Source organism: Herpailurus yagouaroundi, unplaced genomic scaffold, assembly GCF_014898765.1.
Source record: "Herpailurus yagouaroundi ecotype Mexico unplaced genomic scaffold, PumYag 190, whole genome shotgun sequence".
In the NCBI taxonomy this organism is placed as follows: Eukaryota; Metazoa; Chordata; class Mammalia; order Carnivora; family Felidae; genus Herpailurus; species Herpailurus yagouaroundi.
Window position 1 is genome coordinate 31,199,102 of NW_024412421.1, and position 11,480 is coordinate 31,210,581.

Sequence of the window (11,480 nt, forward strand, 5' to 3'; positions counted from 1 at the left end):
ATTTTCATGACCCTGGAAAGGAACCTTGCACCCCTTAACCCACGCCCCTCCCCCAGCTCTAGGTAACCACTAATCCCCTTCCTCTCTCTGAGGATCTGCCTGTTGGAGACACATCATGTACGTGGACCCAGGCGCCAGGTGGTCCCCTGCGGCTGGCTGCCCTCCCTCCGCACGGTGTTTCGGAGGTGCGTCTCTGTGGCAGCGTGTATCAGCCCTTCCTTCCTTTTCACGGAGGATTATGTGCATACTGTTTTGTGTGCGACTGTTTTCACTTACACGTGTATCTCAACATCTCCCCGTGACATTAAATATTCTTCTGCAACATCATTTTAAATATTCGTGTGACGGTCCCAGGCCAGGATTCGTCACTATTCACTCACCTAATGCCCTGCTATTGAATCGTCCGCGTCTTGCATTAAAAATGACCACGAGGCCAGACATTATCTTCAATTAGGGTGATGCTCCCAGAGGCTACAGAGACTTCTGGCTCCAGAGCTCACTGACTTCACGACTTAATTAATTTAAATGAAAGCAAATCCAATTCACCTCGATTTTGGTGGCTCCTATTACTAAATGCACTGTATGTGCCGGGTACTTTGCTAAGCGTTTTATTTTCCTTGCCTCACTTAATGAGCAAAACAACCTCTGGGAGAGGTCCTCATGTTAGCCTCATTTTACAGATGGAGAAACTGAGGCCCAGAGAGGTTCAGGAACATGCCCCAAGTGGCAGAGGCATGATTGGCACCTGCCTGTCTCTCCGTGCATACTCGTAGCTGGTAAAGGTGCAACTCTCCTGCTCTCCCCAGCAGGCCTAACACCTGGAAAAAGCCCAGACGGGTCCCCCTCTGCAGGCCTGGGAAATGGAAGACACTCCGACAGAAGGCCCAGGGAGCCTCCTCCCACCTCACTGCCGGGCTCCAATCAGTCAGTGGAGCCTGCGTGTGCACCCAGGTTTCTCTGGTCCCGGAGTCGGGGTTCTTTCCTGTCTTGTCGGCATTTTCCCATCTGCAGTCATTGGTTTATCTCTGTCCCGATTTTCATTTGTATCACCTCAATTTAACCCTTAAAAACTCGTGTTTTGTTTTAACCATCTCCCTCTTGAGAGGTAACCCGTTGCTAGTCACTGGAAAGAGAGCATCGCTCACTGCAATCGGAAGACAAGCCGGGGGAAGCAGTGGCAATAAAGCAGAGGTCTTACTCTCTGGTCGGGTAACCGCGGCTTGCCAAGACTTCACCTCTTTGTTGAGAAGAAAGTCCTAAGAGTACTAGGTGTTAAAGAGCTAATGGCACCTGACTCAGACTCTCCTTGACCCGGTGGGAAAGATCGGGAAGAGAAAAAGGAGTGAACTTTCTCCTCACCGGGTTCAGGGCTGTTGAGTGAGTGGCCACATTCCACGAAGTCGTCACATGGGCTCCTGGCCTCTGCGGTCTCCACTCTGGGCAGCCCCGCAGGGCCAAGCAGGGCCAGTCTTGGTGTCCTGGTTCCGGGAAGCAGTGGTGGGAGGTGGTGTCACAGAGCACACAGGTGCACATCCCGAGGCCCGGCCCTGCCTCACACCGACCTCAGCCTGGGGATGAAACCTGGACAGGAAACACTCCCTCCCACTGCCCACACACCGAGAATTTTATAGCCTTTTATCGTGCTTGAAAAATGATTTGCTTCCTTGGAACCAAGCTAAGAAGTTCAGCATGTAGATTTTGAAAAGCCACCGTGTGAACCATCTACTGCTTTGAAACCAGCAAAGAACAGTGAGCCCTGGCCACGCTTTTTAATTGCTATTTATTGTCCCTTAAAAAGGCTCCATGCTTCACTTTCAAGTTGCCCTGCCTGCGTATTGAAATCGGAAAGTTGAGCACATGCCCATGGCAGACATGTCCCGGTCTGGCAGCTCCAATTCCGTTCTACCCAAAGGCTTATTAGGACAGACCGAAGGAGATACCACCTGCCTCGGGCACCCTTCAGTCTGGGGCCATTGCTCATGGCTGTCCCCCTGCCTGAAACCCTGTCCTACTCGGATCAGGCCTCTGCTCCTGACTTGGCTGCAGGTTGGACTCACCTGGGGGTTCTGAGACCACACCTGGGCGGACCCTGGTGTAGACCAGTGAAGGCAGAACCTCTGGGTGGAGGTGGAGGACCTGGAAGGGGGGGGGGGGGGCACGAGGGCGTGGTCTCAGCCCACAGAGGCTTTCAATTTGCAAGCAGGGAGAACCAACCTCAGTCTGGCAAATTCCTGTTGGCCCTACAGGTGTCAGGGTCATTGCTCCCCTCAGAGGACCTCGTACGTGCCAATGGCACTTGCAGCTCCTGCTGAACCCTTGTCCCCGGCAAGGGAGCTTGTTCAGTCACCGGACCCGTGAAGCTCTGAGAGGCAGAGCCCGTCCTCCGGTCAGCTGATTGTCCCACGCACGTCACAGGGCCTGGCCCTTGGAGGGTCCTCGTTAAGCTTTTAACCACTTTTACTCAATGAACGCATGACGTGCGGATGAGAAATGAGTGGGTCTCTGAAAGGACGCGGGTCTGTCTTTAACATTGGGAACATTTCCCAAGTGGCCAGTGCTCTCCACAGAGAATGGGCAAGAGTGAAGTATACTTAAAAGTCTGGGATGTCCCGGCTGCCCCAGATTCTCTTGCGTTTGGGCCAGCTGGGGTCAGAGGAAGGTGGGGCCCCTTGGCACGGTGGCCTGTTTTTGTAGGGCGGTGCAGGGGTTGTCCCAGGCGGGGCCGGGCTGGGAGGGGCGTGGGTGCGTACAGACAGCTCTGTGGCCGCCCTGCGCGTCCGGCGGGGCTCCGGGGGGCTGCCTCCGGGGGGGGGGGTTCGTGAGCACTAGCCTTCCCTTCCGACAGCTATCCTTGCATAAGCCGCCACCGTGGGAGGCGGCGTTGTGGACCTACGAGGGGTGGCTTCCACTCCTGGCTCAGTAGTTTGGGTTTTTGTCTTGATCCTAAATGTGAAAACAAAGACACCCCCCCTCCCCCACCTCAAAAGCTGCCATTTATTGAGAGCTCATTATCTGCCGGGACCTGTGTTAGATGTCGTTTTCGCTTTTAGACCCTGGCAAGAGGGGCCCCTGCTCTGGCCTGGGCATTTGGGGGGCCCTAAGCCAGACTTTCTCTGGCAGTGTCCCTCCTTCACAGAGTGGGGGGTTCTTCAGGCCGAGGGGCCATGCCCACCCAGCCAGGTGCCTTCCCCTTCCCCAGCGACGAACCAGCTACCTGGGATCCGTGAATTCCGTCCCCCAAAAGCCCCAACACTGCTTCCAGCACCTGCCTCTGTCTTCCTAAAGGCAGGCCGTGCCCCTGGTGTACAGGCCTCAGACCCACAAGGTGGCCAGAATTTGGCTCTTGGCTTCGGTCGTGCTGGCTGGGGCTTCTGTGCAGTGGGAAGAAAGGGGGGACAGGGACAAAGAACCCGGGCCCAGAGGCTGGCCCTTGTCTGCCACCCTATTCTGGCTCCGAACTCAAGGAGTCCTAGAATTCCAAATTCACACATCCTTCCAGACCAGCACTGTGCAAGAGTCCACTGCGGCTATGACACATTCTCTATCTGAGGCAGTAGCCACGAGACACGTGTGCCATTGAAATGTGCCTTGTGCAGCTGAGGAAGAGGATGTGTAATTGTTCTTAAGTAAAATGTAAATAGCCACATGTGGTTAGCGGTTGCCCTCTCGGACAGCGCACTTCTGCGTTATGAAGGTCTGTGTATCGAGGAGGGGGAGAAAATGGTATTTCATGTAACAGTTTGCTCAGCGCATTTAGACATAGGGTACGTGGGTCTCCGCTCTACTTCTTGGTCCTGAAAATTTGTGGAACTGTTAAATGCTTTGCAAGCCTCTCATCTAATCAGTGGGACGCCCCTCTGAGTTGCTTGCTATCCCCATGACTACGGATGAGAGAGAAAGTAACTTGCCCAACATTGCAGAAATATCCGTGGGATTTTGAGCTGGGATTTGCATGCGTGTCTCTCTGGCTCCAGGTTACTAACTACAATGTGCCTGGCGCTGGCCCAAGTGTTTTCATCACCATTGTTTAATTGTAACTAGTCTTCAGCTGCAGGTCAAAGCAACCTCACTTGTGCTCACCACCCATTCAAAAAGTTACGAATCGCCCCCATATTTTACAAACTACGGAACAGCCTCAGGGAGGCCTGGGGGCTGAGGGGCGGGGAGGCTGCTCAAGTTCACACAGAAAGCCAGAGAGCCAGATTTCACACACAGGGCTTCTGACCCCCAAAGCCAGTGTTTCGGGGAATTACCGAGATGGCTGCTTCGCACAGAGTTGCCTCGAGTTGGGGGATTTCAAAACAAACCTGTAGGATTTTGTTGAATTTGGGCTGGAAAGCTGTTTCTTCCCAAAGCTGAGCACGCCGGCCACAAAAAGCAGCTGAGTCACGTTGGTGAAAAATTCAGTTTATCCCTCAACCAGTCTGACCAGTTTCAGGCCAGAATTATAAGTCTCTGCAGACCGACTCCCCGAGACACAAGCCCAGGGCATGCACAACAGGCCTGTTGCTGTCGGGTGACGACAAGGCACCAGGCAGAGCCTCTGCCAATTTGTGGCTCGATGCAGGAGGAGGCATTCCAGAACTTCAGTTTACAAGACAGCACCGGGATGCCGGGTGCAGGGTGGGACTTTTTCACGCATTTCATCTCCTTGAATTCCTGCAGCCACCCTGTGAAGCACATGTTTTGCACCTTGACAGTGGAAGGAAAAGCTTACTGAGTTACGCATCCACTCCGTTCATCCAGCAGTTCCTTCCTGGGAGCTGTGCCTTGGTGACATTGCGGATTGAGTGGTCAAGGGAGGGGATGTTTTGAGCAGAGACCTGCAGGATGGGAAGGGACTGGCCTCAGGGCCTTTGTACCTGCTTTGCCCTACTGCCTGCAGTGCTCTTGCTTTGGAGCGAAAGACTTGCAGTGTGAAGGGCCCAAACTCTTCTTCCCTCTGTGGCCTTGGACAAATCACCTTCCTTCTCCGGGCCTGCTTCCTCTTCTGTAAGTTGAGGGGTTGAACTAAGCAAATCTCAAAGGGCCCCTGCAGCCCTGCTGCTGTAGGATGCAGTACCTTAGCATCCCCTTCCCGGCAAAAAGCTGCTATCACTCAAACAGGTTTCATTTAATTATAAAATCCCATTTTGGAAAATTTGGGAAGTAGAGAAAAGTTTAAATGAGGAGAAGTCAGCCATAACAATAAACTCTCGCCCTGTAGACTCCGTGCAGGCAGGGACTCCGTCTTGCTTCTCCTCCACCATCTGACCTGCGCTCGCCCCCGGTGGTATAGTGAGTAATATAATAACAACAATGGTAATAATAAAACAATGATGGTGTTATCAGCTTGCAACTAGCATTTATTTAGCACTGACTGTTAACCAGACCCTCCTGTAAACCGTTTTCAGGGATTATTTTATTCAACCTGCACAATAACTTAGAGGCACATATACACTCTTTATATACACTCTTTACACATATACACATCTGCTGTACCTCACTATAAAGATGAGGCAGCGGCTTCCCAGGTACTAAGTAACTTGCTCAAGGCCCCGTGGCTCCTACGTAGGGAAACAGGGAGTAGTAGAAGCTCAATAAATAATCAATTGTTTTCAATCCCTCTCCTGGATTACAGCCGCGACGGGTAAGACCCTAAACAAAGTCTGATTGTAAGTTGAGACCAAGGAATGTGCTTGGTCGATCTTTGACTCCCAAGTAATGATGATTGCCTGTTTGTTTTCATTTCAGCAGTGGTTTTCATAGGAGAAAGTCCTGAAAATACAGGGAAGTGTAGAAAAAGGAAGTCCCCATAATTCCACTGCCTGCTGTCTTGTTAGTATTTGGTGTATTTCCCCCAGGCTCTTTTCAGTGTCATTTTTTTTTTGACCTCGTTGAGCTCAGGCTGCGTATACAATTTACTCTGCTGCAGTTGTCAGTACTCTCTCATGAGCATTTCCCATGTTATTATGAACTCTTTATAAACATCCTTTTAATGACTGATGCAGCCTTGTACAGGTGAATCACCTAGTATTTAAAAAGTGAGAACCTACTAGCACATTAGTTTTACCTGTGAAAGATAATGTAGCCCAGAGTAGTAGAAAAGAGCCAGGAGTTTAGGGACCCTCATCCCACCACCTACCAGCTACACCCTCTCAGAGAATGAGAATAATACTGATAATACAGGGGCGCCTGGGTGGCTCAGTCAGTTAAGCGTCAAACTGTTGATGTGAGCTCAGGTCACGATCCCCTGGGTCCATGAGATCAAGCCCCATGCTGGGCTCTGTGCTGACATTGTGGATCCTGCTTGGGATTCTTTCTCTCCCTCTCTCTCTGCTCTTCCCCATTGTGCATGTGTGTTTGCTCTCCTCCTTCCCTCTCTCTCTCTTTCAAAATATACATTAAAAAAAAAAAAAGAAAACCAATAATATAATAGCTGCTTCCTGTGGTTTACATGAGGCCAGAAGAAGATGACATCCTCTAGGGGCACCTGGCTAGCTCGGTTGGTTGAGCAACTTCAGCCCAGGTCATGATCTCGTGGTTCACAAGTTTGAGCCCCGCGTCGGGCTCTGTGCTGACAGCTCGGAGCCTGGAGCCTGCTTCGGATTCTGTGTCTCCCCCTCTCTCTGCCCCTCCCCAGCTTGCGTGCTCTCTCACGCTCTCAAAAATAATTAAAAACGTTAAAAAAATTTTTTTGAAAGATGACATCCTCTAAAGCACTTTTTTTTTTTTTAAATGCTATGAGTTTATTTATTTACTTTGAGAGAGAGAAGGAGAGAGGATGAGAGAAAATCCCAAGCAGGCTCCCCTAAACCACTTTGTTAAACATACACGGTATAGCACTTGTTTGCTCTGGGTAACAAGTGGTCGATTTTTTTCTTGAAAACTGATTCTTTCAGAATGCAGAAGTGGGATCAAATGTAGTCAAACCGGCATCCACAACGGCAAGTAAATTGCCTCCCTTCCGGATGCTCAGGGAAGGAGCAGGACCTCAGGAATCCCCCGAGGCCTCTCAGTACCTCCTTCTGATGCAGAAGAGCTGTGCATGGACACGGGGCAAACGGAAAGGCTCTTGGGGTGCCCCGGTAGAAAGCATCTGGGGACAGTTCTCTTTCGCGTATCTTCAAACGCCTCCCAGGAGGGCACTGGGGGTGGGGGTGCTCATTGGATGATTTCACAGCCGGCCTCTGTAAATGCTCCAATTTGTCAAAGGCTGACTTACTGAAGAGGGACAGCTTGTTTGCATTTCTACTTTACCCCTTGAAAATACCCTGCGGGACAGGGGCCATCAGCCCCATTTTACGGAGGAGAAAATGGCTCAGAGAGGCTGGGCTCGACACAGCGTGTAAACCCCTCCCATAAAAGTCGTACCCGTAAGGGCAGGTCTTCTCAACCTGGGCACCCCTGACAATGGGGGCTGGGTCATTCTCTGTGACGGGGGCCATCCTGGGCGCTAGGATGTAGAGCAGCATCCCTGGCCTTGACCCACCAGATGCCTGTAGCACCTGCACCCTGAATTGGCGCGACCAAAAACATGTCCAGACATCGCCAACGTCCCTGGGGGCACCATCACCCTGACTGAGAACCGCTGCCCTAGGAGCCTATGAGGCAGGGACCGTGTTCCTGTGCTCAGTGTATCACCAGCACGTGACAAAAGCGTGACTTAGAGGGGGAGGTCTGTGCTCAACACGGGCAAGGAACGAGGGTGCTAGAGGGTGGCAGGGCGCGGTTCTGCCTTGCTCTCCACGTCAGCTGCCCCCTACCGGGTTCAGGCATCTGGAGGGACACCATCCTGGGGACTTTGTTAGGATGACCCCAGCTTTGCCCATAAGAACCCCTGCTGTAAACGGCATCTTGTGGATGCTTGAACAGGCTCTTTGTGGGGCCCCCACCGGTGGGAGTCATCTTTAGAAGTGAATGTATAGATCTTGGTCCCAATTCTTAAGGCATTAACCCCCATCTCTGCTCACCCGCCACATGGCACGGGCAGACGGAGGCTTAAAACGTTCTGGGGCTTTTGCATCTGAGAAGAGAATTCTCGCTTATTGTGGCAAACTTGGGCAATGCTGAGAAGCATGGCAATAGACAGCTCCCTCGTAATCCCTCCGTCCATGGCAACCCTTTGGAAATCCCCATTGTCTTTCTGTCGGGTGTGGGTTCCTTGGCATATGCCAGCCCTCTTCTAGGGCTCCCCAGACATCGCCTCATCTCACCCCGACAGTCTCATCCTGTTGTCCTTGACGTTACATGAGTTCGCGTCCGTGAAGCGCTTCACCGAGAACCCGGCCGCTAGTGAGAGTCCAGCACAAAGTAGAAGTTACCAGAACAATCCTGGGAGGCAGGTGTTGGCACGTGTTATTCTTGTTTTAGAGCTGAGGATGGCAAAGGTGAGGATAATTCAGTAACCTGCCCACAGATAGGCAGCAGAGTCAGGATCTGAACCCAGGTCTCTCAGACTCCAAAGCCCTTACCCCCTGGATCTATAGTTTTACAAAATGCACACCATACCATCCAGGATATTTAGAAATGGCTTCTTCCGTTTAATGGATATAGCCTGAGAACTTCCCTACATCCTGAAGATTCTTCAAGAGCGTGGCTTCATTAGCCTCATGGAATTCGCAGGGATGAATCATATTTTACATAACCAAGTCATTTACAGGGTGGAGATTGGGGGGGGGCGGGGTGCGATCCTAGACCAGGTTTGAGGCCCAGGAGCACCATGGGAAGTCTGGGGCCAACTGTGGGCATCTTTTTCTGATTTCTGTATGTGGGTGGTCCCTCTTCACATTCACCAGGACATCTCTTGGAACTCTCCCGACTACTTGCCTGTGGGACTGGACATCTTCCCACCTCTCCCGGCCATGCAGGGGCACGAGAGCCTGATAACTGATGCTCCCCGCCTGCTTCCTCTTTTCCCAGACATTATATTTTCACCAGCAGTTGGCTCCAGCTGCCTGGAATACTTCATACAAAGGGGACTTTCATCCCAGCACTTAAACTTAGAGATTCAAGGGCTCCTGGTGGGTCAGTCGGTTAAGTGACTTCAGCTCAGGTCATGATCTCATGGTTCGTGGGTTCGAGCCCTGCATCGGGCTCTATGCTGACAGCTCAGAGCATGGAGCCTGCTTTGGATTCTGTGTCTCCTTCTCTCTGCCCCTCCCCTGCTTACACTCTGTCTGTCTGTCTCTTCCTCTCATAAATAAACATTAAACTTAGAGATTCAACCTGACACACCAGACATGTATGTATGCATGTACGTCGACAAAATTTTCAGGTCTTTTTGATTACAAAAGTAATAGGTACAACAAAAATTTCATGAAACATGAAACCCATAGGTATACACTATAAAACATAAACTACAAGGAAGTTCTAACCCCAGCAGTGCTTCTGAACCTTTTCTCTTCTTTTGTAACATAGTGGAGATAATTCTATAACCAGCCTTTTACACTTTATCTTATGATATGGACACTTTCCCGTATTAGTAAAATTCTTTGTAAACATTAGTTTTATGTATGTTATTATGTGAATTCACCAGATTTGTTTAACTATTCCCCATTGAGACTCCTTTCCATGGTTTCAGGGTTTTTCTTTTTTTTTGGTCTACACCCCCACACATGTGCACGCACACATGAGTATTTTTTTTTTTTTTTTGAAGAGCTTTAAAAAAAATTGCAGTGGCCTCTGATTTTAATCATGCAATTCTCTCTGATTTCTATCTTGGATAATTAAAGATGCTTATACACTTAAAAAACTAGGTCTGTCTTACCTTGCTCCGGAACCTTCTAATAGAGCCAGAGTAATTATCAGAGGTTCCCTCCCCCTGCTCTGCTACCAACCTTGATCTAATCCAGGGCCTGAAGCAAGTTCAGGGATCCTGGATAGGGAGCCATTTTTGTGGAAAGGATGCCCAGCCTGGCATGAAGGGTAGATGTTCCCAGCCCGCGGTGATGGGGACTTCATCAGCTGTGTCCTTCTCTCCAGTCTTAGAGCTGCCTCGGATCAATTATGCTCACAACGAGAAGCCCTACCACTATGTCTTTGCAGCCGAAGTTCACTGGAGTCCCATCCCAACCAAGGTACCAATCCCCGTGTGATTTGGGCTGGTGCTCCCGACAATGATCGTGTCCACCTGCAAAGCTGAACTCAAGGATCTCAGACTGGGTGACCTTGATCAGAAAAGGGAGGTCTTTTTGGGGACAGAGGGCAGATCAGAGAGTGAGGTCAGTGGGACAAAATACAGGGAAAGCAATGATAGGCCAGCCAAGGGAGGGAGCCATACCTGAGGGGCTGAAGCTCAGGAAGGAGGTCACGGCTATGGTTCATCCATTGATTTCTTTATTTAGCATGTTTATTGAGCACCAACCATGTGCTACACTGTGCAGGCACTGAGGATAAGGAAGTGAACAGGGGGATCCCAGCCTCTGCCTTCAAGGAACTCACCCTCTAGAGCAGAGGGCTGAAACTCGGAGCATTTATTTTGTTTTTTAAACTACAATTTGTTGAACAATTACTGTATCCCAGGGACTATACTCAGTGTTATACACGCGTCACTTGTCTTTAACATCTTCATTTTTTAATAATAAAATGGAGTACCTTTTTTAAAAAATGCAAACAGTGCAAAAATGTACAGAGCAAACAATTAAGGTTCACACACACACACCCCTAGCCACTCCCCACTTGTCCCACACCCTGAGGGGAAACAGGTCTGTTACGGATTAAGAGAAGTCCAGGGACTTGCACTTTTTTTTTTTTTTTAACGTTTATTCAGTTTTTGAGAGACAGAGAGAGACAGGGAATGAGCAGGGGGAGACAGAGAGGGAGACACACAATCTGAAGCAGGCTCCAGGCTCTGAGCTGTCAGCACAGAGCCCAACACGGGGCTCAAACTCACAAACTGTGAGATCATGACCTGAGCTGAAGTTGGAGGCTTAACTGACTAAGCCACCCAGGCGCCCCTCAAACTTCAGTGTTGGGTTTTTTTTTCATATTTTATTTTATTTTATTTATTATTTTTTTAAATTTTATTTTATTTTATTTATTTTTTAAGTAAAAGTTTTTACTATTTTTTAAAAATTTACATCCAGATTAGCATATAGTGCAACAATGATTTCAGGAGTAGATTCCCTAATGCCCCTTACCCATTTAGCCCATCCCCCCTGTCACAATCCCTCCAGGAACCCTCTGTTTGTTCTCCATATTTAAGAGTCTCTCATGTTTTGTCTCTCCCTGTTTTTATATTATTTTTGCTTCCCTTCCCTTGTGTTCATCTGTTCTGTGTCTTAAAGTCCCCATATGAGTGAAGTCATATGATATTTGTCTTTCTCTGACTAATTTCACTTAGCATAATACCCTCTAGTTCCATCCACATAGTTGCAAATGGCAAAATTTCATTCTTTTTGATTGCTGAGTAATACTCCATTGTATGTATGTGTGTATGTGTGTGTGTGTATGTGTGTGTGTGTGTGTGTGTGTGTGTGTGTGTGTGTGTGTGTGTGTGT

The 11,480-nt window shown here is 49.6% G+C and overlaps 1 protein-coding gene across 1 annotated transcript in view; it reads left to right on the top strand.

Annotated features, from left to right (window-relative positions):
• The window catches only part of BCO1 (beta-carotene oxygenase 1), a 95,424-nt gene that overhangs the window by 79,319 nt on the left and 4,625 nt on the right, over nt 1–11,480 (top strand). The window contains 3 exon segments of the mRNA XM_040443207.1: nt 6,882–6,930; nt 8,695–8,722; nt 9,911–10,058. Coding sequence (XP_040299141.1) covers nt 6,882–6,930; nt 8,695–8,722; nt 9,911–10,058 — 225 coding nt within the window.